Source organism: Pelophylax lessonae (genome assembly GCF_965119305.1).
Source record: "Pelophylax lessonae genome assembly, chromosome: 8".
NCBI lineage: Eukaryota > Metazoa > Chordata > Amphibia > Anura > Ranidae > Pelophylax > Pelophylax lessonae.
This window is the reverse complement of record NC_138775.1, coordinates 142,638,756-142,662,937: the sequence shown is the minus strand read 5'-3', so window position 1 is coordinate 142,662,937 and position 24,182 is coordinate 142,638,756. Positions and strand designations below refer to the sequence as shown.

General features: G+C 48.0%; 1 protein-coding gene across 1 annotated transcript in view; it reads left to right on the top strand.

Moving 5' to 3' along the window:
- Window positions 1-24,182, top strand: part of MYH9 (myosin heavy chain 9) — a 215,191-nt gene that overhangs the window by 169,995 nt on the left and 21,014 nt on the right. The window contains exons 31-36 of the mRNA XM_082266538.1: window positions 397-645; window positions 2,949-3,161; window positions 4,276-4,488; window positions 4,681-4,842; window positions 21,452-21,580; window positions 21,945-22,033. Coding sequence (XP_082122664.1) covers window positions 397-645; window positions 2,949-3,161; window positions 4,276-4,488; window positions 4,681-4,842; window positions 21,452-21,580; window positions 21,945-22,033 — 1,055 coding nt within the window. The remainder of the gene's footprint in view (window positions 1-396; window positions 646-2,948; window positions 3,162-4,275; window positions 4,489-4,680; window positions 4,843-21,451; window positions 21,581-21,944; window positions 22,034-24,182) is intronic.

Genomic DNA, 24,182 nt, shown 5'->3' with positions numbered 1-24,182 from the left:
GTGTGTTTTAATGACTTAGAATGGAGTAGGGATTGTTCTATTTTTGTCTGCAAGGGGTATGCTACATGCATGGGTAGTTCTTCCCTGAAACTTGAACTTTACACTTAACATAATGTAATAAATGGGTCAGTGTGTGTATATATGTGTTTGTGTATATATTTCCTAGAATGGTTTTCCATTTGTATACTGCTTAGATTACTTGCACAAAATCTTTAAGAAACAACCTGTCTTTAATTGTTTTAATTTCACTCTTGAAGTTTAGTTATTGTGACTTTCAATATTTGTATTTCTATAGGGATTCACTATTAATGAAAGCAGGTATTCTGCAAATTTTTAGCTTTATATGCAGCAAAAGTTTATGGGGTGGGGTGATTTCATGTCCTTGTCTATTTGCAGATAGCGGATATGAAAAAGCGAATGGAAGAAAGCGTTGGTTCGTTAGAAAATGTTGAAGAGGTGAAAAAGAAACTGCAGAAAGACCTTGAAGCTTCTAATCAACGCTATGAGGAAAAGGCAGCTGCTTATGACAAGCTTGAGAAGACAAAGACAAGACTTCAGCAGGAACTGGATGATCTTGGTGTGGATCTTGATCACCAGCGTCAGATTGTGTCCAACCTGGAGAAGAAGCAAAAGAAGTTTGATCAGGTAAAAATAAACATTAATCAAAATGGTAATTGTACCTTGCACTGTGTGGGATAATTGATCTGATCTTGGTGAATTAACCTTTTTATATTCTTTAGAATGGTTCCCTTAAAGTGATGGCTAAAAATTTTGAAATGCCATCCTAATTAACTAGCTCCCACCCTTCGGTTCTCTTGGATAACCACCTCTGTGGGGCTGCCAAAAAAGTATGTATGAGACTATCCAATTTACCTTCCTGAAATCTGTTACCCAGATGCAGAAGATGACCGTAAAAACATTAAGGGCAACACTAACCTAATTAAATTGGGGTGTACCACTTATACTGTCTAGGGAACATTTGAACTGTGCCAAAGGTGTTCCCCTTTCCCGCCTATTTCGACAATATTGTCTGTAGTCAGTGGGGTTCCCCCAAACACAATATCGGGATCCCTAAGTGTTTTGCTAGTAGGTATCCTTTTGCAGAGTCCCTGCTAAAGAAACTGACAGTACCACCTGTGGTGGACTCGCAGGTTTCCAGGTAAATAAAGCCACCTTCCGGTGGAGGACTCTGTCCTTTAAGGACACTTTTGATAAGCGCTGAATCTCTGGTCCGATACCAGTTTACCATTTCCGGTTCCATTTGGCGGCCGGTTTTCGCCATAACCTTGGTTTCCCAGACCTTGATGTAATGGGCCAAGATCCTGCACCAGGATTTGGAGGGGGGACAGCCGCCTCCTGACCTGGCAGACCAGTTGGTCCAGGGGTTGCACAACTGCTGTGATGTCTGTCTCTGCATGCAACCCCCTCCCCCCCCCCAGCCTGCGGACCAGGCTTCCAAGAAGGTATTGACGGATTTCCCTTTTGTAGGAGACCGCTTGTTTGGAGCTTCCATGGAGTAGCTTATTAAAGGTCTTACTGGAGGGGAAGAGTACTCTGCTTCCCCAGACTGCCAGGAGTCAAGAGGCTCATCGCAAGAGTTGCCCTTCTCAGCACATAAGCAGTCCTTTCATCCCTAGATCTAAGGACCAGGGATCAAAATCTACCCGTATCGGCTCCTGCTGTTTGACCAGCAATCATCCCTCAGGACTTGCATGCAAGTGCTGGGCCTGATGGTTTACGCCTTCAAAGCGGTTCCATTTGCTCAGTTTCATACCAGGTCTCTACAGAAGGAGATTCTTGCCAAATGGAATAATAAAGTCTCCGGACAATCTGATCCAGTTGAGCCAGGGTACGAGAGGGTCTCTGATCTGGTGGCTCCGCTCTCCGGCACTTCGACAGGGAAAATCCTTTCTCCCGCTGTTCTGGACGGTGGTCACCAAGGATGCCAGCCAGTCTGGGAGGGGAAGTGTCTTGGGCACATATCCGGCTCAGGAGATTTGGACCCTGAAGGAGTCCAGTCTGCCGATTAATATCCTGGCAATTCGGACATCCAGGCTTTGCCTAACCCATTGGACAGATCTGCCGGGGCACCCAGTAAGGCAGGGGCATATGTCAATCATCAAGGGGGCACCAAAAGTATCCTAGCGGCTTGGTAAGTAGCCAGCATTCGAAGGGGGGCAGTACACGTTGTTCCAGCCATCTCATATATATTCCAGGGGCGGTTAATGGCAGAGAGATTTGACACTTTGGTGGGGGGGGGGGGTCTAGTGACCTTACTACAGTAATCAGTGCTAAAAATATCCACAGTTACTGTTCTAATGAAACTGGCAGGGAAGGGGTTAACACCAGGGGCGATCAAAGGGTTGTGTCCCTAGGGGGTGCTTTCTAACTGTGGGGGGGCGGCTTGCTGAATGAACAGAGACCTGTGTTCCTAAATGGGAGGAACACTGGATCCCTGTGTTCATTACTGACTGAACAGCGGTCTGCCGTGTTTACAACAGCAGACTGCCATTCTGTCTCCAAGGGGAGCGCTTGCAGGTGCCCGGCGGACATCACGGGCGTCAGACCACTGATTGGCTCCTCCTGTGGCCTATCAGCGTGGTGCGTAATTTCTTGTTACAGAGCCGACCTGCCGCAGTAATTCTACGGCGGCTGGTTGGCAAGCGGTTAAGCTATAACCTTTTGACTGCCATTACAAACTTTATACACTTTGGCAATCAAACACACTTGTCAAAATAGAAGGGGCTTCCCAAACTGATGTCCTTATGTTGACTCTGTCAAAACTGTATTTAAAATTTTAGAATTTTAGAACTTGGAGTCCATTAAACTGCTGTAAAAATTAGATTTTTAAATAAAAAAAAAAAATAAATGTAAAAACTGAGAACGAAAGGTTTTTGTGAATCTGTGTTAAATAAGTGTTTTACTCAATATTTGAATTACTTTAATAGATGCTTGGTGAGGAGAAGACTGTTTCTGCAAAATATGCAGAAGAACGTGACCGTGCAGAAGCAGAGGCTCGTGAGAAAGAGACCAAAGCCCTGTCCTTGGCTCGCTCCTTGGAGGAAGCTCTAGAGCTTAAGGCTGAACTAGAAAGAGTTAACAAACAGCTGCGTACAGAGATGGAAGATTTGGTCAGCTCCAAGGATGATGTTGGGAAAAGCGTAAGTTAATTTAGATCTATTAAATTTGTGATCTCAGATTATACATTTTTAAATAGGTTTTTGCATAAATAAACTCAGTTTTAATGATTGGAAATCAATTTCCAAACTATTAAAGTACCCCAGTTCACAAAGCTTGAGGTGTGGAATGATGTCTTAGGTTTGTGCATATGTGTAATATAGGGCTTGACAAATTTTCCTGAAATCTAGGAGCCAGCTAAAAAAGTTAGGAGCCAGTTTGTTTTTTTTTTTTAAACTAACAACCAAGCTTTATTTAATAAAACGGATACTAAATTTACACATAAATACGACTAGAACCCCACTCTCCTCTAGCGCAATTGGATGAAAACAGACTGTCTGTCTCTTTCCATCCGATGCCATCTGATCCGATCCACGGGATGGATAGAAAATAGAACCACCATCCGTCTGCTTTTGGCGGACAGGATCAGATGGCGGCAGATTACTGCTCCATAGAGGAGAATGAAGGGTCCGATCAGGTCTGCCTGAAAAACTGACAGGCGGACCTGATCAGACAGCCTGTGTGAAAGGGGCCTTCGGCTGTGGCATGGCGATGAGGAAAAAAAAAAGATTATATATTAATATAATAATATATATATATATATATATATATATATATATATATATATATATAATAATTGGAAAAAATATATATTTTTTTAATAAAAAAAAAAAAGAAAAATATTAAGTTTTTACATTAAAAAAATAAATTAAATTAATAATAACCACACTCCCGGTCAAAGGTAACTAACTGGACAGGGAGATGGTAATGCATTGTGAACAAACAGTGGAAACAGTAATTACAACAGTCATTACTCCCGGCCACCACAAGAGGGCGCCAGTTCCCCATTGGAAGCCTCATCTCAAGTAGGCCGAAAAGCCGGGGCCTCAATTTTCGGACGGGCCGGAAGTCCGTTGCACTCCGTGCGCGGAAGTCCGTACAAAAATGACAGGACACCCTCTGCAGGGCACCCCAGGCGCCAGGTCGCTAATTCTAGTCGCAAATGCGACCTGGCGCCCGGGTTTTGTCGAGGCCTGGTGTAATACAAAGTTTTTGTTTTTGTTCTTTCATTTAAGCATCCTAATAATTTTTCCCCAGGTTCATGAGCTAGAAAAGTCTAAACGAGCCTTAGAACAGCAAGTAGAAGAGATGAAGACTCAGTTGGAAGAACTTGAAGATGAATTACAGGCAACAGAGGATGCTAAACTCCGCCTGGAAGTTAACTTGCAAGCCATGAAGGCTCAGTTTGAGAGAGATTTGCAAGGGCGGGATGAACAGAGTGAGGACAAGAAGAAGCAACTTGTTAGACAGGTGGGTTTTTTTTTTAAATGTTGAAATTAAGTTATTGCATGAAATGTATGGATGTACGTTATATGATTAACACTTATTATTCAGGTGTGATTTAAAAATACTTTTATCATACAGTCTTTTTTGGGTAATCAGCTAATGCAAGGTGTACAGACCAACTTTTATACAGCTTCTATCGTTCTTTTTTTATTCCAGGTAAAAGAAATGGAGGCAGAACTTGAAGATGAGAAGAAACAACGTTCGTTGGCGGTAGCAGCTCGAAAGAAGCTGGAGATGGATTTGAAAGACCTAGAAGGACAGATTGACTCTGCAAACAAAAACCGAGAAGAGGCCATCAGGCAGCTTCGTAAATTGCAGGTACACTAATATGTAGAGCTTTGGGAAACCTTAAGGGCTCTGTATTTATAAAGCTACAAGAATATTTATCTTGTACAAAGAGCACCAGACCAAAAACTTTCAATATTTTTTTGGACTGTCCATTGGCCTAGGGCTCGATTGACTTTGTAGATGTCATTTTTTCCTGGTTTTAAGGTGCACTCTGTCTTGGGTTTGAAAGCAGCCCCACCAGAGCCATTGTGCCTTACATATTTATTTGAACCCCACAATCTATGATCCACTGATAATTTGAATCCAGCAACTCAGTTACACATTTTAGAAATCTGTCGTGTGAACATCATTGGTAATATATATTTCTCTGTCGCTCATTGACAGACGCAGACTTCTTGATTAATAGCAGTAGGGTTATACTGCCCTGTACAGGAGTAGGACACTAGGCAGAAAAAAAGTTCTGGCTACACCTATGGGCAGTCCCAGAGGGTATACCCTTTCACTTCCTGCTATAGGATGCCAGTTTTTTTCTGCCTAGTCAGGAGTAAGGACCTAAGTTCCTTGCTGGGATCTCTGGTCCTGGCAAGCCTTTTTTTAGATAATTTCAGTCATCCCTACTCTGCTCACACTACGGAAAGTGACTTCTAGGACGATGGATTATCGTACGTGGAAGTCATATATTGCGTGGTGTGCGTCTTTTGGGGTTCCCCCAAGCTCTTGCTCCGTGGCTCGATTGTTTGCCTTCTTTCCATGGGGAGTTTATCAAGGTTGGCCTTGCGTATATCGAGGGTCATGTCTCGGCCTTGGCAATATTATTCCTCAGGCTATTGACCATTTTTTCCCTGGTGCATGCTTCATCCAGGTGGTGCGACACCTGCTATCTCCGGTGCGACCTCCGTTACCACCGTGTGACCTTACTTGGTGATGTCGGTTCTTCAGACCCCTCCCTTTGCAAATTTTCAGGGGATTCCCCTGCTGACTTTGTCCCTGAAGGTGGCTTTTTTCTTTGTGGCTATTGCTGCTGCGCGCAGGATGTCGGTACTGACGGCGTTGTCCTGTCCTTCCTATCTGATGGTGCATAGGGATACAGGATACTTCATCCGGGACCGTCCTTCCTTCCGAAGGTGGTTTCCGTTTTTTACTTTGCATGAGGTCGTCTTATTTGCCTCATGTCCTCAGCCTACACATCCGAAGACTTGCATACATGCTTTGGTTGTGGTTCGGGCATTTTGGGGGTACCTGGCAACTATTGAGTTTTTTTTTTCTCAAGTCAGATTCCTTTTTTGTGCTCACGGATGGCCCTGGGAAGGGTTGCCTGTGTCTGCTGCTACTGTTTCCAGATGGGTCAGGCAGACGGTGGTACAGGATGGTTCAATAAGGGTCAGGTTCCTCCTTTCCCTGTGTAGTGGCTTTCTGCTCGAGCTCTTAATTCCTTCTGGGGTTTTTTGCCATCCGGCTTCTGTGCTTCAGGTTGGTGAGACGGCTATCTGGTCGCGCCTTTCCTAAGTTTTATAAAGTTGATGTGCTGGCATCTGCGGATGCCTCTTTTTGCCGCAAAGTTGCGGGCTGCTGTTTAAGGGGGCCCTTAGTCTCCCTTGAGGGTTTCTGTTTCTCAGATGGGTCTCGATGAGTCCTGTTTTACCTGGTGGGCTATGTTTAGCCTTGTGGATTTGTTTCTGCTGTCCCACCCCTCATTTATGGCACTGCTTTAGGACGTCCCTACTGATATTAATCAAGAAGTCTGTCAATGAGCGACAGAGAACTGGATTTTTGACTTACCGTAAAACCCTTTTCTCTTAAACTCATTGACAGACGCAGTACCCGCCCCTCTGTTTTTTTGAGTTGGGTTGGTATGATTTCTGACACTGCTTTGTTACAGAACTGGCATCCTATAGCAGGAAGTGAAAGGGTATACCCTCTGGGACTGCCCATAGGCGTAGCCAGAACTTTTTTTCTGCCTAGTGTCCTACTCCTGTAGGGGGCAGTATAACCCTACTGATATTAATCAAGAAGTCTGCGTCTGTCAATGAGCTTAAGAGAAAAGGATTTTACGGTAAGTCAAAAATCCAGTTACCTATAGTTTTCTTACATAGTTAAGGTTGGACAGTCTATCCAGTTGAACCTGAGTGTCCATGTGACTACTGTTAAAAACATACCCACAAATATTGTTCACTAAGACCAACAGATTTTATTTCTTTTTTTTTTTTTTTAACACCCAAGATTACCACTGGGAAGTCAAGGCCTTTTCTGGAACTTTGTTTAAGGTTTAAATTGGTATTTTTGCTAGAAAAATCTTTACTAACATTTTAGTGTATGTATGTATGTATATGTGTGTGTGTATATGTATATATTCTCAAAATGAAACTCCTGTTTTTTTACATAGATGCATTACGCACAGTGTGATATTTTTAGGGCATTTCTTTCTTCATTTTGATTATGGCTTACAGCTAGTGACAACCCAAAATTCTCAGTATCTGAGAAAATTTGAATATTAAATGAGACCGATTAAAAGATTTTAAAACTGAAATGTACTTACTGAAATGTATGTCCATGTACAGCATAGTATACACTTAATACTTGGTCGGGGCTCCTTTTCATGAATAACTGCATCAATGCGGTGGGGTATGGAGGCGATCAGACTGTGGCACTGCTCAGGTGTTATGAGGCCAGGGTTGCTTTGATAGTGGCCTTCAGCTCATCTGCATTCTTGGGCCTGGTGTCTCTCTTCTTCCCTTGACAATACCCCACATATTCTCCATGGGGCTTCGGTCAGGCGAGTTTGCTGACCAATCAAACACAGTGATACCATGATCATTTAACCAGGTATTGGTACTTTTGGCAGTGTGGGCAGGTGCCAAGTCCTGCTTGAAAATGAAATCGGCGTCTCCATAAAGCTGGTTAGCAGAGGGTAGCATGAAGCGCTCTAGAATTTCCTGCTATAGGACTGCACTGACTTTTGTGTGAGAACAATAGTTCTATCACAAGGGCTCCTAGTTACCTCTAAATTGATGCGCTGTGATGGCTTTTAAACCACTTCTGGATCGGAAGATTTTCCCCCCTTATGACAGGCCATATTTTGCGATTCGGCACTGCGTTGAACGGACAATTGCGTGGTTGTGTGACGCTGTACCTAAAAAAATAAAATTAATTTTTATCTTTTTTTTTTTTTTTTTTTTTTTCTCTCCCACAAAGCATTCTTTTGGTGGTATTTGGTCACCTGTGCTGTTTTTTTTTTTTTTTTTTTTATTTTTATTTTTTGTGCTATAAACAAGAGCGACCATTCTGGAAAAAACATTCCTCTGACAGTCGCAGCCCGTTCAGTATTCCTTCACCATTGCGTAATGGCGCCCTTTGCAGGAGCAGGCTAGGCTGTCCCTCGAACATTAACCTTAGCCACTCGGTGCTGCTCTTAGGTTTCTTGCTGTCTAGCTTAGGAGTAGGTCTAGGTTTCCCAGCTGGGAATGCGGAGAGCCTGTCTTTGCCTGGACGTCTCAACTCTGGAACGCCCTGTGTTGCAGCGTCCTCCCCTTGGCTGATGTCACCCCCACTCCGGGTGGGAGCTGGTCCATATCGGAGCGAAGCCTGTGGTCCGTGGTATGGGGAGTGATGCTAACGCCCCCCCGTGTCCCTGGGACAGTCATCTGAAGGGGAGGTTATGTGGGCCCACTCCATGGGGATGGCAGGACATGCGGTCTCTGTAATATCCCCCCCCCCCCCCCGGACGGTCCCTGCCCCCTTTGTGGGGCGCTCTGCGGTAAACGCTACATGAGGAGGGGTGTGGGGGGTCCTGGTGGATTCCCGTGGTGGCTAGGTTCTTTCCTGACAAATTGGCACGGTTTGTTTCGACTGCCATTTTGGGTGAGGGCAGCCTGGCTGACTCCCTGTAAGGGCAGCAGCCATTTTTTGCATTTTGGATGTGGGCGGCCACCTAGTAAGAGCAGCAGCCATTTTGCTGGTGCCTTTTCCCCATTTACTTCTATTGCATCCATTTTTCAATGGCTCTGGGCGCTGGATCTGCCTCTAGTAGATGAGGGCACTTCCTTTTTGGCTGCTTCCTTTTTCCTGCAGCAGAACGTGAGGTGGTCTGGTAACATTACACTGTGACACTATGGGGGCTGTTTTCTTCCAGTTTTTTAGGCATTTCACTTCAAAACTGTTTTCCTGTTTCTATTTCTATCTAAAGGGGGGGGGGGGGGGGGGAGACTCTGATGGCGGAAATTGCCGATTTAAAGGGCCAGTGTCCAATATTTTAGTTCACATAATAATGGAGTCTCAGGATACCAAATTCCCCCACAGATCTGGTTGGTGCTTCAGGAACTCCTGAAACAACTTCCATAGCCTCTTTATCTGCTGCTCTTGCGATTTTGGAGTCAAAGGTTGATCTGCTGATGTCTCAAAGTACTGTTCAAAAATGGCCTGACTCAGAGCATGATTTGGTTGCCACAGACAATGTCCCCCCTGTGGAGTCCCAGTCCTCACACTCAGAAGGGGAAGAGGAGGAGTCCTCCGGCATGGGAACGCACTCTGGTTGAAGCACTTCACTCCATCAGGGAGACCTTACATATTGATGAGCCCACCCAGTCAGGTAAGATGGTTTCCTTCGGGTCCCGCAAAGGCAAGAAGTCGAGTCAGGTTTTCCCCTGTTCCGAGGAGTTTCACGAAATCGTGGACGAGGCACCTCTGGTTGTAAGGTGATCTGTGGTTGGGGTCGCACTCCGCCGCATGGTTTGGTTGAAGAGCTGTTCGGCTGAGCATGCCTCCAAAAAGACTGTCTGATGTCCCTTATTTGGGGGAATGGCTTTTTGGGGATCCCTTGGATGCAATGGTCAAGGGTCTCACGGGGATAAGAGTACTCTTTTGCCCCAAAACCGCAAAGGCAAATCACCCCGCACTTGGCGGGGTCCTTCTTTCAAGGCTCATCGAGGGGCCTTTCCTGCCTCGGGCACAGGAAAAAGGTAAATCCTTCACGAGGTCGTGGTCTGGGAAGCCCAAGGCCGGTCAGTCCGGTGCGGCGGCCCAGTCTTCCTCAGCCTGAAGGGATGCCCTCACCAGTTTCAGGGGTGGGGGGGGGGGGGGGAATGTCTGTGTTGCTTTCTGAAACCCTGGTTGTCCCAAATCCAGGACAGGTAGGTTCACAAATTGATTCGCTCAGGGTACAAGATCGAGTTTCGATCTCGCCCCGCAGACAGGTTATTTCCATCAAATCTGCCTCCCGATCGTTAACGAGATCTCAAGGGGGCTGTGCAAGATCTTCTTGCCCAAGGAGTTATACCAGTCCCTCAGCGGGACAGGTTTCGCGGGTTCTATTCCAACTTGTTCACGGTGCCCAGAAAAGAGGGCAAGGTGCGTCCGATTCTGGACCTCAAGTCCCTGAACCGCTTGGTGCAGAGGTGTTCTGGATGGAATCCATCCGGTCGGTGGTGGTGTCTTTAAATCGAGGAGATTTTCTGGCCTCCATCGACCTAAAGGACGCGTATCTGCACATCCCTATCTGCAAGGGTCATCAGTGGTTCCTCCGTTTCGCAGTGGCAGAGGACCATTTTTAATTTGTGGCATTACCCTTTAGTCTAGCTGCGGCTCCCAGGGTAGGGTATTCACCAAGGTTTTGGCCTTGGTGCTGGCTTTGCTGTGCAATAAGGGGATTGCGGTCCTAGGTTATCTGGACGATCTCCTATTAAGGGCGAGCTTGTGTGCCACTCGGTGTCAAGCGATCTGGCGGTCATGGTTCAGACGCTCCAGGAGTTCGGGTGGACCATCAATTTCCAGAAGTCAGCACTGACCCAGTCAGTCCGCCTGTGTTACCTGGGAATGGTCTTGGACTCCGCTCAGGTAAGTGTTTCTCCTGGTAGATGAACTTCGGACTTCACAGGGCGAGATCAGGTCCTTCAGGGACTGCGATCTCTCCTCTCTACGGGCCTGCATGAGGTCCCTGGTGCTGATAATCTCTGCCTTCAAAGCCATCCCACACGGGAACTCTGCAAGCAGAGATTCTTGCCAAGTGAAACAAGGATCATCAGTTGGACAGGAGGATATATTTGAGATGCCTCACGAGGACAGAACTTTCGTTGTGGCTCCTGTCACCCACTCTGAAACAAGGCAAGTCCTTTTTGCCTCTGTTGTGGATGGTAATCGCCACGAATGCGTTCTGGACACCCTGTGTGCCCAGGAGACATGGTCGGCGGAGGAATCCTCCTTACCGATGTCTTGGAGCTCCAAGCAATCAAGCTATGCTATGCTTGTTACATTGGCCTTCTTGGCTGCACAGTCACCCGGTTCATGTTCAAACGGAGGGGGACTCCGGACGTGGATCTGTTCACGTCCCGTCTTAACAAAAAGGTGGGAAGGTTTGTGGCCATTGCCCGCGATCCTCTGGCAGACACCACGGACGTGTTGGTGGTGCACTGGTATTGGCTGATTTATGCCTTCCCTCCAATTCAACTGTTGTCCAGGTTCCTCTGCAGGTTGGTGTCGAACAGGTGCAGGTAATTCTGGTGGCTCCAGACTAGCCTTGTCGGTCTTGGTATGCAGACCTCGTGCAGATGGTCGTCAAGCCTCCCTGGCGGCTTCCTCTGAGAAAAGATCTACTGTCTCAAGGGCCGATCTTCCATCCTGCTTTACAGTCTCTGGCTAGCTGCTGCATCGGATTAGTCCCAGGCTTTACCAATCCGTTAGGTATGCCGCCTCTTCCACCGCGTGTAAAAAACAATCAAGCGACTCACTCATTGTGCACTGTTCATATAAAAGAAGGTCCTCCTTATCCTCAAGAGAAAAAAGTTACTTCCTCATGACAGGAAACTCATTTACCTCACATTAGCTCTTAAAATGGTGGTCCTACAGAAATGTGGCCAGTCATTTTGTGTTTCCTCCGTCCAGAGTAGGCATGTTGCCTGTAGCAACCTGTGCTTTTTTTTTTATTTGTTAGGAGGGACTCCACTTCTCAGGGGCTGCCCCCCTCACCTGCATGCTTTTTGGAGCCTCGGATTCTCTCTGCAGTGCTATTTGGAACGCTTTCTCCTCTCTCCAGTGCCCAGCGAGAGAGTTGGGTGGAGATGAGACCATCCTTGGCGGCCTTTGGGGAAAAGGGTGGAGCGCAAGCATGCTGTGCTCACTTCCCATGACCACTAGGCAGGTTGGTGGCCATATGCCAATTTTCTAGCTTGAGGACACCCGGTGTTTTGTGACTGAGGGATATTGTCATCTCGGTGCAGAAGGTTGTGGTTTCCGACCTTTGAGGCACATAGGGCTGGGCTGGTGCCAATAACTAGGTACCAACAGCATGGTCTAAGTGCGCTGGACACCAGAGGATGCAGGGGATATCATGAAGGCTTCATCCCAGGGTCTGGGTGATGCAGGCTCTGGAGGCACACAGGTAAGATAGCAGGAGGGTATCATTCTGTGTTTTTTGGAGGTGGATGGCGTCAGGACTGGTGTCACCAGAGCCTTCTTGGGGGGGGGGGGGAAAGTCTCCAAGGGTCCACTTAAACTGTTCTTTTGGCTCAGGCTGCCTTGGGTGCTGGGATGGCGCAGTTTGTTTTAGATACCGGTCTTTAACAAAAGCCCCCTTTTGCCTCTTAAAGCTTAGGCAAAGGAGAAGTCAGCAACAATGTCAACCAGTTGTGGTTCCATAGTATCAAATTACGACAAACATGTCATCAGTGTATTTCCAGCCTGTTGAAATCTAAAGCAGATTCTTCTGCCAAATTTCTAATTTAATTTAAAGAGGAAGTGCAGTCCACTTTCTAGGCCATTTGGAAGCTGATTTTTGATGTTGGGTGTCTTCCGGTTCATCCAGTCAGCAGCCAGAGCATGTGCCACCTTCCCCCTCTTCCAAATGCTTCTTGTTTTGGTGGAGGCAATAGCGTGGCAATTTAAGCCTGGGAGTTGGTAAATCAGTTCAGGAATGGTGTCGCATGGATACCGGAGCTTAAATGAGAAGCTTCTTAATTTTTTTTTTTTCCTGTTCACAAGATAATGTCAGACATGATTCTGAAGCAATTTTGCATCATAGCAGATGCCTCGGTTGAGTCAAACGATCTGCAAAGTCTACAGCCTTGTCAGTAGCAGCCAGATCAGTTTGGCTTAAGACTTAGGTGGGGGATACTTTGTCTAAATTGTTTGTGCACTGAGTTAGGTGCTGTTTTTAAGCAGGCGACTGATAGGTTTCTTTTTATTGGAAAAGCTTTTCCTTTCCCGGAGAAGTTTTTCTCCCTTTCAAAGAACTTCCCAGAGAGGGCAAGATGGGGAACCTAAGAAACATGGGTCAGGACACAAGGGAAAAACCAAATGGAAACCTTTTAACCCTCCCACCCAGGGGGGACAGTCTCAATGACTGTGTGGGAGGAAGGCTGGAGGGATTCCTTCCACAGTTGAAAGAAACCACCTCCAATAATTTTTTGTTTAGTATAATAGAGGCTCTGCACTGGAGTTCGAGGCAAGTGCTCCCGTAAGATTCTTAGTTACAAGGTTGCCAAAGGATCCAGTATAAGCACAGGTCCTTCCTTCTGATCCACTTTCTACCAGAAGAAACGGATCTAGTTCATGTTCCAAAACAGGAACAAGGGAAAGGTTTTTACACGTGTTTGTCATGAGAAACCCTTCAGAAAAATGGCTAATTGTGAATCTCCATCCACTGATTTCAGACATTCCCTACAAAACGTTTTGGATAGAGTAGATTTATTCAGTCAGAAATTGACTCCAAAAAGGCTTCTTCATGATCACTATGGATTTAAATTGTACCCCCCCCCCCCCCCCCAAAAAAAAAAATCATGCTCATGTCCCCTTTAAGGCACGAGCTATAGCAAGTTGATTCTGCCTGGTCCTGACTACCTACCCCCCCTCCCTGCCATGAGCAGTCCACATTTATCGTGGCTGTTGAGCTAGGAGATTGTGGTCAGGATATGTTTGCAGAAGTGTTTGCAGATGTCACTTCCTGTTATGGGAAAAAATTAAATGGACCTATTCACAACCAAGAAAAATACAAACGTAGACCTTTTCTCAATTCAGGGGATCATCTTTTAGCAGTGTATGTGCTACAGAGCCCTTGGGCCTTTAAACTGCTACCAGTTAAACATTTTCGCTACATTGTGCTTCTCGTACAAAGATGGGTCTCTTGGGCATTTTGGAACACCCCTGTGATGACCCTCGCTTGGAAAAAGCAGTGAACAGAATGTTGGATTTGGCTGGGAAAATCTATTACACCAGTGGACAAAAAAAGTAAACCCCATTTAAATGTAGAAAGCGTAATCAACACTTAGAAGTAACTCAAAAATGTAAGATGGCAAGAATGGTTTGACCAACTGTTGCCCCGCCAACCTTAAAGGGTAACTCCACTTTTATGGGACAAATATTGGCAAATTTAAAAGTATTGCGTATACAATTGCAACTCAGGTCAGATTGTAATTGAATGTTATTAAAAATGACCTTCCCTTTTCAATCTGCAGCGCTGTAATTTTCTGTAAAGCGCAAACCAAAAGGGCTACCTGGAGGCGTTCTGTACACACAGTGTACAGAACACATACACACCCCCTTTAGAAATGTAATTTCCTTTTTGGGTGATTGGCTCACTGATTTTTTTTTTTTTTTTATCCCAGATGTTTTCACTCAATCTGGGAAGACGCAAGCCAGTTTTCTCTTACGTCCTCCGACAGTCGCCGCCTCTTCATATTCGTCACATATGGGGTATTAGACTTTGCTCCGAAGGAGTAGCTAGGCAACAGAATATGTTAACAATAAAGCTTTAACATATCCCACCCTCAAGGGGTGGTCCCCTCAGTCAATACCCTCCTACTTCCTGCAACCATATCTCAGTTTTAATGTCTAGCTTGTCAGGAGTGGCTGGCTCTCTCTGTGCTGGGACTTTTTGTCCCAGACTCTTTCTTCTTTTTAATATTTTGTTTGAGTTTTTTCTCTACCTTTACTTAGCTGTTATTTTTGTCAGCATTAGTTAGTTCTTCGGACGAAGAGGATCATGCGGACTGGGTCTCGGGCTGATCCCCCTGATCGCAGGTCGTGGGTCAGTGGCTTCCCAGTCTGCCATCGAGCGTTCAGCCAGGTAACGCTCCTGGCACAGTGAACGACCCATCCCTGTTCGGTGCAGGGATGATTGGTGAGGTGGCTACCTCACCGGACGCTGTGCGGTTTCTTAACCGCCATTGTGTGCGTCTTGAATTGCGACTCTCCCTGCCTCATGTGCAGCGGCTTGTTCGCCTGTGCGGGTTCCCCACGCCATGTGAGGTAAGTGTATCTATGTGGGGACCTGTCTGTCTGGGGGGGGTCTCAGTCTGGGACTGTGTGACCTGCCTTTAATCACACTGCTTGTCTCCCTATCTCTCGGCTGCATGCTGTGGGCTGCAAGGGGGGGGGGAGCTGTGTGACACTGTGTGTGTCAGGCTGGGCAGTGTGGGAAGCTGTGTGCTGTGGGGCATGTTTTTATGGCATGTTGGGGCATATACAGCGATCGCTGCGGCGATCTAACATGTATCCATATAATGGGATAAAATTGTGTGTGTTTTTATGCACTATGGAGCGGCGATTTCGGCGCCAAACGACGCCATTTTACCGGCGCCCGCTCCGGCCGCATGGTTTACATGCACGGCGGCCATTTTCTTGTAGCCTCCATAGGCTTACATAGAGCGCCCTGGCAGCATCACTTCCTCTTTCCTGGAACACCGATCGAGGCAGCAGCAGCAGCGGGGTCTCCTCAGGTTTTATCCTTCTATTCCTGTTTGCCATTGCCTGTATTCAGTCTGTATATTCCCTGTGGGGGTCTCATTGTGCCTGAGTGTGGTGCGGTGGGCTGCGCTTGCCGCGCTTGCTGAAAGGGGGCAGTTAACCCTTGGTTGTCTGGCATACAGGGGCAATGGATTCTCAGGAGGGCAAGTTTCCCACAGTACTGGTGGAAAGCCAGGGGACCGCTGTTTCCCCCCCAGGGGGGGATTTAGCCACTATTGTGGCTGGCCTTGCTGCCCAGGTGCAAATGCTGGTGGCTGCTCAATCTACTAAACGGCCCAGAGTTGCTCTGTCCTCTGATTCTGAGGGTGAAGGTGATGGGGCTGTTCTGGCAGGGACCCCCTTATCGGGGTCCCGCTCCTCTCTTGATCTAGTGGGGTCTGAGGTGGAGGCTGAAGTTGAGGGGGTCGATAATTCTCCCCCTGGCTCGCCTGAAGAGCTTGCAATCATGGATGAGTTGATTGCTTCCATTAAGCAAACGCTGCGTTTGCAGGACGGAGTGTGTCCCCCCGCTGCCTTGGCGGCTTATGGGACGCAGAGAAAACGCAGGACGCCGCAGGTTTTTCCCTGCAATGCTGATTTTCAGCGCGCTGTTAAGGATCAATGGCGCGATCTGCGCAAACCTTTTGCGGTACCAAGTAAATTCAAGCTGCGTTATCCTTTCTCGCCTGCCACTGATGAACGGTGGTGTGTGCCTCCGCCAGTGGATCATGCAATTGCGGTTTTGAACAAAGCCACTGCGATTCCTGCAGAGGGTTCCCCTGTTTTCCGTGATGCCACGGATAGGAGACTGGAGTCTCTTGCCCGTCATACTTATTCTGTTACGGGTTCTATGCTTAAGGCTCTGTTTGCTTCTCTCATGGCGGCCCAGGCGATCGCAAGTTGGACGCAGATGCTTAGGCGCGTCCTAGTGGCCGACTCGGCCTCGGCGGCGACCCTGGATATGGTGGATCAGATCCACCAGGGTGTCATGTATCTGTGTGATGCGGACCTGGACCTGATTCCGTTGGCTGCACGTGTGCACAGCGTGGCGGTGTTGTCTCGCCGCCTGGTTTGGTTGAAATGTTGGTCGGTGGACCAATCTTCACGTACAACCTTAACCAATCTGCCTTATGATGGGTCTCGCCTTTTTGGGGAGTCCCTGGATGTGTTGATTAAGGGGATCACCGGGGGTAAGAGCACTCTCTTGCCCCATTTCCCCAAGGCTAAGGGGGCTTCTGGGAAGAAGCATGCAACTTTTCGGCCCCCTCAAGGGTCCTTTCGTGCCTTTCGGCCGCACTACAAGGGCAAACCGTTCAAAGGCCAAGGCTCTCAGAAGAAGCCCTGGTCTGGGAAACAGGAGTCCGGCCAATCCGGACCTGCGGCCCATAACAGTTCGGCCTGAAGGGGCGCCCTCACCCAGTTTTGGGGTGGGGGGACGCTTGCTCGGTTTTCTTCAGCCCTGGTTGGCCCGTGTGCGGGACAGATGGGTTCTGGAAATCGTTCGATCTGGTTACAAGATCGAGTTTCTCTCTCGGCCGGAGAGCAGATTTTTTCCCTCAAATCTACAACTGTCTCCAGAGCGCCTGCGGGATCTGCACCTGGCGGTGCGGGACCTGAGGGCTCAGGGTGTGGTGGTTCCGGTACCTCATCGGGACAGATTTCGGGGGTTTTATTCCAATCTGTTCACCGTGCCCAGGAAGGAGGGCAAGTTTCGTCCGATTCTGGACTTGAAGGCTCTGAACCGCTCTGTGCGGGTTCGCAAGTTCCGCATGGAGTCCCTGCGCTCGGTGGTGGCTGCCCTGGTTCCGGGGGAATTCATGGCCTCCATCGATTTGAAGGATGCGTACCTTCACATCCCCATATTCGAGGGTCATCAGAGATACCTTCGATTTGCCATTGCGGAGGATCACTACCAGTTCGTGGCGTTGCCCTTTGGGCTCGCCTCGGCTCCGCGGGTCTTCACCAAGGTGCTTGCACCGGTTCTGGCATTATTGAGGGCCCAGGGCATTTCTGTCCTGGGGTATCTGGACGACATTCTGATTCGGTCTGCGACCAGTCAGGGTCTGGAGAAGGACCTGTCTGTCACAATGCAAACTCTGCAGGAGTTCGGTTGGACGATAAATGTTCCAAAGTCGACACTGAGTTCGTCGGTTCGTCTTCCCTATCTGGGAATGATACTGGACTCGGTGCAGGCGAAGGTCTTCCTGCCGGAAGACAAACTCAGGACTCTTCAGGAGGAAGTCAGGTCCCTCAGGGACGTTCCACACTCGTCTCTGCGGGCGTGTATGAGATGTCTGGGATTGATGGTCTCGGCCTTCGAGGCGATTCCTTTCGCTCAGTTTCACACGCGGGGTCTCCAGGCGGAGATCCTGTCCAAGTGGGACGGGCGACCTCAATCTCTGGATCTTCAGATCTCGTTGAGTCATCGCACCAGGGAAAACCTTCTGTGGTGGCTCCAGTCCCCGTTGGTGTCCGGGGGCAGGTCGTTTCGTCCGATCTCGTGGACGATAATCACTACGGATGCCAGCCTGTCGGGCTGGGGTGGTGTTCTGGGCGTTCTGTCCGCCCAGGGGACCTGGTCGGAGGGGGAGTCTTCCCTCCCGATCAACATTCTGGAATTACGTGCGATAAGGCTCTGTCTTCATCGCTGGACGGACCGGCTGCAGGGCTGCCCGGTTCGGGTGCAGACGGACAATGCCACGGCGGTGGCCTACATCAACCACCAAGGGGGCACCAGGAGTGCCCGAGCGGCTCGAGAAGTGGCCGACATTCTGTCTTGGGCCGAGACTCATGTCCCGGCGATAACGGCGGTTCACATTCCGGGAGTGGAGAACTGGCAGGCGGACTATCTGAGTCGCCAGACCCTGGATTAGAGGGAATGGTCTCTCCATCCGGCTGTCTTCCAGATGTTGTGCGCGAAGTGGGGTCTTCCAGATGTGGACCTGTTCGCGTCTCGCCTCAACTACAAGGTGAAGAGGTTCGTGGCAAGGACGCGCGACCCTCGGGCAGACGCGTCGGACGCGTTAGTGGCCCCGTGGCATCAGTACAGGCTGATGTACGCTTTTCCACCGATTCAGTTGCTGTCCAGGTTCCTTCGCAGGTTACACTCGGAACGCAGCACGGTGATTCTTGTGGCACCGGACTGGCCTCGCCGGTCCTGGTACGCAGACCTCGTGAATCTGGCGGTCGACGCCCCCTGGCGTCTGCCTCTTCGAGACGATCTACTGTCTCAAGGCCCGATTTACCATCCTGCTTTACAGTCGCTGGCTTTGACGGCCTGGCTGTTGAGACCGAGGTCCTGAAGGAGAAGGGTCTCTCTCCAGAGGTCGTTCATACCTTGATCAACGCGAGGAAGTCTTCCTCGGGAAAGGTTTATTACCGTACTTGGAAGGCCTATTTTGCCTGGTGTGAGTCCAGGGGGTTTTCACCCCGCACGTACTCCGTTTCCCGTGTGCTGTCTTTCCTTCAGACGGGTGTCGATCAGCGTTTGGCGCTGGCCACGATAAAGGGTCAGGTGTCTGCGCTGGCCGTTCTGTTTCAACGTCACGTGGCTTCCAACTCCTTGGTTGGTACTTTTATTCAGGGTGTGCGGCATCTGGTTCCTCCTAGGAGGGATCCTTTGCCCCCCTGGGACTTGAATCTAGTTCTTTCTGTGTTACAACGTGCTCCTTTTGAACAGATCAGGGAGATCTCGTTGTCTCTGTTGTCCAAACAGGTCTCCTTTTTGGTGGCGATCACTTCGGCTCGCAGGGTGTCGGAACTGGCGGCTTTGTCCTGCAAGTCTCCGTACCTGGTTGTTCATTTGGATAAGGTGGTCTTGCGACCTAATCCTTCTTTTCTGCCGAAACGAGTTTCGGAATTCCATCTTAACGAGGATATTGTTTTGCCTTCGTTGTGCACGAAGCCTAAACATCCGAAGGAGGTAAGATTGCACTCTCTGGATGTTGTTCGGGCGATTAGGGTTTACCTTAAATCGACTGAGTCTTTTCGTAAGACGGACTCCTTGTTTGTTCTTCCAGAGGGTCCTCGGAAGGGCATGGCGGCTTCGGCCTCTACCATCGCCAAATGGATCAGGCAGACCATTGAACAGGCCTATGCCTTGCAGGGGAAGGTTCCCCCTGTGCCTGTGAAGGCGCACTCTACTAGATCACTGAGTACGTCTTGGGCCTGCCATCATGGGGCTTCTGTAGCCCAGGTGTGTAAGGCGGCGACTTGGTCGACCGTGCACACTTTCACAAAATTCTACAAAGTAGATGTTCAGGCATCGGCGGATGCTTCCTTTGGCCGCAAGGTTCTTAGTGCGGCTGTTCCATAGGGTCCCTTGTTGGGGACTCCTGGCTGTTGGGATATCTTCGTATTCCCTGGTTTTTTTTTTGTCTTTTCCTGGGTTGTTGCTCCTGTTGAGCACTTATTTTTGCTGTTGCCCAGCTGGTTTCCTTCCTTTGGTAAGGTTCCTTTCTTTGATGTGGAGACTGCGTTGCCTTTCGGCGCGGATGCGTTTCCCACCCCTCATGTTTGCACTGCTTTGGGACGTCCCCATATGTGACGAATATGAAGAGGCGGCGACTGTCGGAGGACGTAAGAGAAAACGGAATTTTTGTAAAATCTTACCTGTAAAATTCCTTTCTCTGAGTCCTCCGACAGTCGCCGCCCCCGCCCCTCTTTTGGGGTTTGAATGTATGCTCTACTGCTATTCCACTAAAACTGAGATATGGTTGCAGGAAGTAGGAGGGTATTGACTGAGGGGACCACCCCTTGAGGGTGGGATATGTTAAAGCTTTATTGTTAACATATTCTGTTGCCTAGCTACTCCTTCGGAGCAAAGTCTAATACCCCATATGTGACGAATATGAAGAGGCGGCGACTGTCGGAGGACTCAGAGAAAGGAATTTTACAGGTAAGATTTTACAAAAATTCAGTTTTTTTGGCATCCCCTTCAACATAAATTTTTTTTTTAGTGAGATCCCAATGGGAAATCCTGTCTAAAGGGATGCAGGCTCTGCCACTTTCATCAGAGCATTGCAGGTGCAGCAGTGAAGCCACTCCCATACAGATTCACTTTGCACCTGGACACACACCACTATTTCTTCAGAACAAAGTTTGTTAAAATCCCTGCAATGTACATTGCCCAGGGGGAATTTTTTTTTCTATCAACAGAAGTAGTTACCCTTTTATTAAGTCTTAGGGGTTTACAGACCCCAGAATATAATGATCTGTCCCTCCTTACCCTGCCCTTCTATCCCCTCTTCCACTTGTATCGCTAACGTAATGAACACCCAGACCACAATTTATTGCAAATTTATTTTTGTTTTATCTACTCAATAACTGCAACACTCTTCTCATGTAATCAGTTTACTGATATGTTGTACTTCTGGGCTTAATTTAGTTACTTTAGATGTATTCCCCTACTAAAACTACTTTTACCAATGGAAACTTTTTTTTTTTTTGCTAGTAAATACCTTATTTTCTTCTTTATTCATCGTCTCATCACTTCCGGGTCCGGCCTCAATACAAACCGCTCAGCTCCTGTGTAATAATGCGAGATTTCATGCCATCCCAGCACCCCCTGCAAATCGCCGAATGACTTAATTGGCGGCCGGACTCGGAAGTGAGGAGGGGATGAATAAAGAAGAAAATAAGGTGTTTACTAGCAAAAAAAAAATTTCCATTGGTAAAAGTAGTTTTAAAGGGGATTACATACATCTATGTAATCCAAGTTATTAAAAATGGGTGGAACTCCACTTTAACTTGCAGTCCATACAAGCTGTCTGTAATCCATAGAATAAAGACAGCATTTCTAACTCTTCAGATGCTGTAAGCCAAATTGCCCTATCCCGGTCTGTTCTTTCTGTAATCACAAAAATCTGCACATTGAAGAATGATGTTCTCAACTTACTGATGGGTTAAACAAAAAGTGTATTTTCCACAGGCGCAGATGAAGGATTACCAGAGAGAGTTGGAGGAGGCAAGAGCATCCAGAGATGACATTTTAAGTCAGTCCAAAGAAAATGAGAAGAAACTTAAGAGTTTGGAAGCGGAGATGATCCATATGCAGGAGGTAATGCCTCCCTATATATTCATTTATCAGTTTTTTATAAGCAAAATTCTAACTGAGGACTTTGCAGAACCATAAACCTGTAAGACCCATTTTAGTTTATACCCAATTGTCATATTTTTAAGTTGGGTAAAGTATAACCTTAATCTTATGTTTTTTTATGTGACAATATTTCAATATAATTAATAACAATGCAGCACAATGGCAGTAACCCCAATTGAAGTTTAGAGATGCCAAGATTAACTTCCTGTGTAAGCGTACACTAGCAAGTAGGTTGTAATCTTCCATGCACTGGATTTCCAGCAAAATGTGTTCAATTAAATCATCCCTTGTACCGCTAAGTCTTTCCAATTCATATGTTTTGTAGGATCTTGCTGCTGCCGAGCGTGCCAAACGCCAAGCCCAGCAGGAGAGAGATGAACTGGCGGAAGAGATTGCAAACAGCAGTGGCAAAGGGTATGACTGCAACTTTCACTGCCATCAGCATATACACTTTAATAGAGCCTTTAAAGGGTTAGTTCACCTTTTAATGACTTTTTGCCATAAACCTCCCTATGCATTCATTACACATTCTGCAGTGTCCTTTTTTTTGTAAATTCTTTTTCTCTTTTGTTCATTGACTGACACAGCTCCAAATCTTCTTGACCCTTGGTTTTATGCTGCCCCCTACAAGAGTAGGACACTAGGCGGAAAAAGTTTGACTACGCCTATAGGGAGTCCCAGGGGGTATACTCCCACTTCCTGCTATAGGTCTTCAGTTTTTTTTTTTTCTGCCTAGTCAGGAGTGAGGACCTAATTCCTTGCTGGGATCTCTGGTCCTAGCATTTTTTTCCTTTTTTAAACTGATTTTTTTTTATTTTATTTTTTGTTCCTGTGAACAACAATCAACTGCTGGACTGGGAGACGAACTGGATATCCTAGATCATTATGGTCTTACCAGTCTGGCCAGCAATCGGGACCCGACCTTCGCTCCATGCTAGGTTGGCCGCGACATGGCTCCACTGGACCGGTGAATTAAACGCCTCACGAGGACGCATAGCCCTTGTCATGACCTGAGTCGCAGCGTGCCTCTGGCCCGCAGAACACCCATTTCAAGATGGTGCAGTGGTCTGCCTGGAGCGGTGCCTGCCCAGTCCAAAGGTGTGGTGAGTAGTGTTCCCCCCTCCCCCCCCCTCCCTTCTGGTGGGGTTTTTTTATTTCCAGGGTGGATGTGGGCCCATCCCTGGGTAGGTCGGACCCTCGAGTGCCCTTCCCTACATGTAGCTCCCCCTCACTATCAGGGTCCCTCTGCGGACCGCCTCCCAGTCAGCCATGCCTAGCTCCCCCCCTCCCAAATAGGGCGAGCAAAAAGTGTCCTCCGCCTTCACCTGCATCCTCTGTCTCCTCAGACTCTGAGGTTGATTTGGCCCCACGGACGCGAGTCACCCTACTGGGTCTGCGTCCACGTACCCTGATAGTGAGGATGAATCCTCTTTCACTACAGCCGCGCATGAAAAAGCGCTAGTGGATGCACGGATTGTATCAGTGCAAGGAACTTTGACATTGGAGGACGCAGCGACCGCTGCGCCTACTGTGCCTGTGCAATTTGGTACCCGCAGAGCCTCCAAAGCGACAAAGGTGTTTCCCTTTCCCGCCTATTTCGACAACTTTGTCGCAGGTCAGTGGGGTTCCCCCTAACGCACTGCCAGGGTCCCTAAACGTTTCGCTAGAATGTATCCTTTTGAAGAGTCCCTGTTAAAGAAACTGACAGTTCCACCTGTGGTGGACTCAGGTTTCCAGGTGGAATAAAGCCACCCTTCTTCCGGTGGAGGACTCTCCGTCCTTTAAGGACTGTTTTGACAAAAGCTGAACCTCTGAATACCTTTTTTTTTTTTTAACCATGGCCGGTTCCATTCTGAGGCCAGTTTTTGCTATAACCTTGGTTTCCCAGACCTTAACAGAATGGGCTAAGCTCCCGTGCCAGAATTTTGGAAGGGCGACCAGACCAGTTAGTCCAGGGGTGAAGTTTCTTACTGAAGGAAAGGGTACTCTGCTTCCACAGATTATTAAAAGCAAAGAGTCTCGTAAACGTGGCCCCTTGTTCTCTGTCCATAAGCGGTCTTTTCGTCCCTCGGGATCTAAGGACGAGGGATCAAAATCCGCCCTTAACACTGCAGGGGGTTCCAGGAGGCCATGGCCTGGTAGGTCGAGAGCAGGTTCCTCCGGGACCACAGACAAGCCCACTTCTGCCTGAAGGGGCGCCCTCACCGTATCTGGGGTGAGGGGGGGGGGGGGCGTATTCGCTGCTTTCTGGATCCGTGGACCTCCTCGATTAAAGATAAATGGGTCCACGAGTTGATTCGGTCCAGTTACAAGTTCCAGTCCTTGCCTCCTGCGTTTGACCCTAGATCGCCTACGTGGTCTTCTTAGGGCAGTACAGGATCTCCTTTCACAAGAGATCATTGTACTGGTTCACAAGAGATCATTGTACTGGTTCCAGAATCGGAGTGCTTTGAGGGGTTTTATTTAAAACGATTTACTGTTCCTAGGAAGGCAAGGGGTGTCCAATTCTGGACCTCAAGGCAAGGCCTTGAACCGCTTTATGCGGGTTCAGAAATTTAGAATG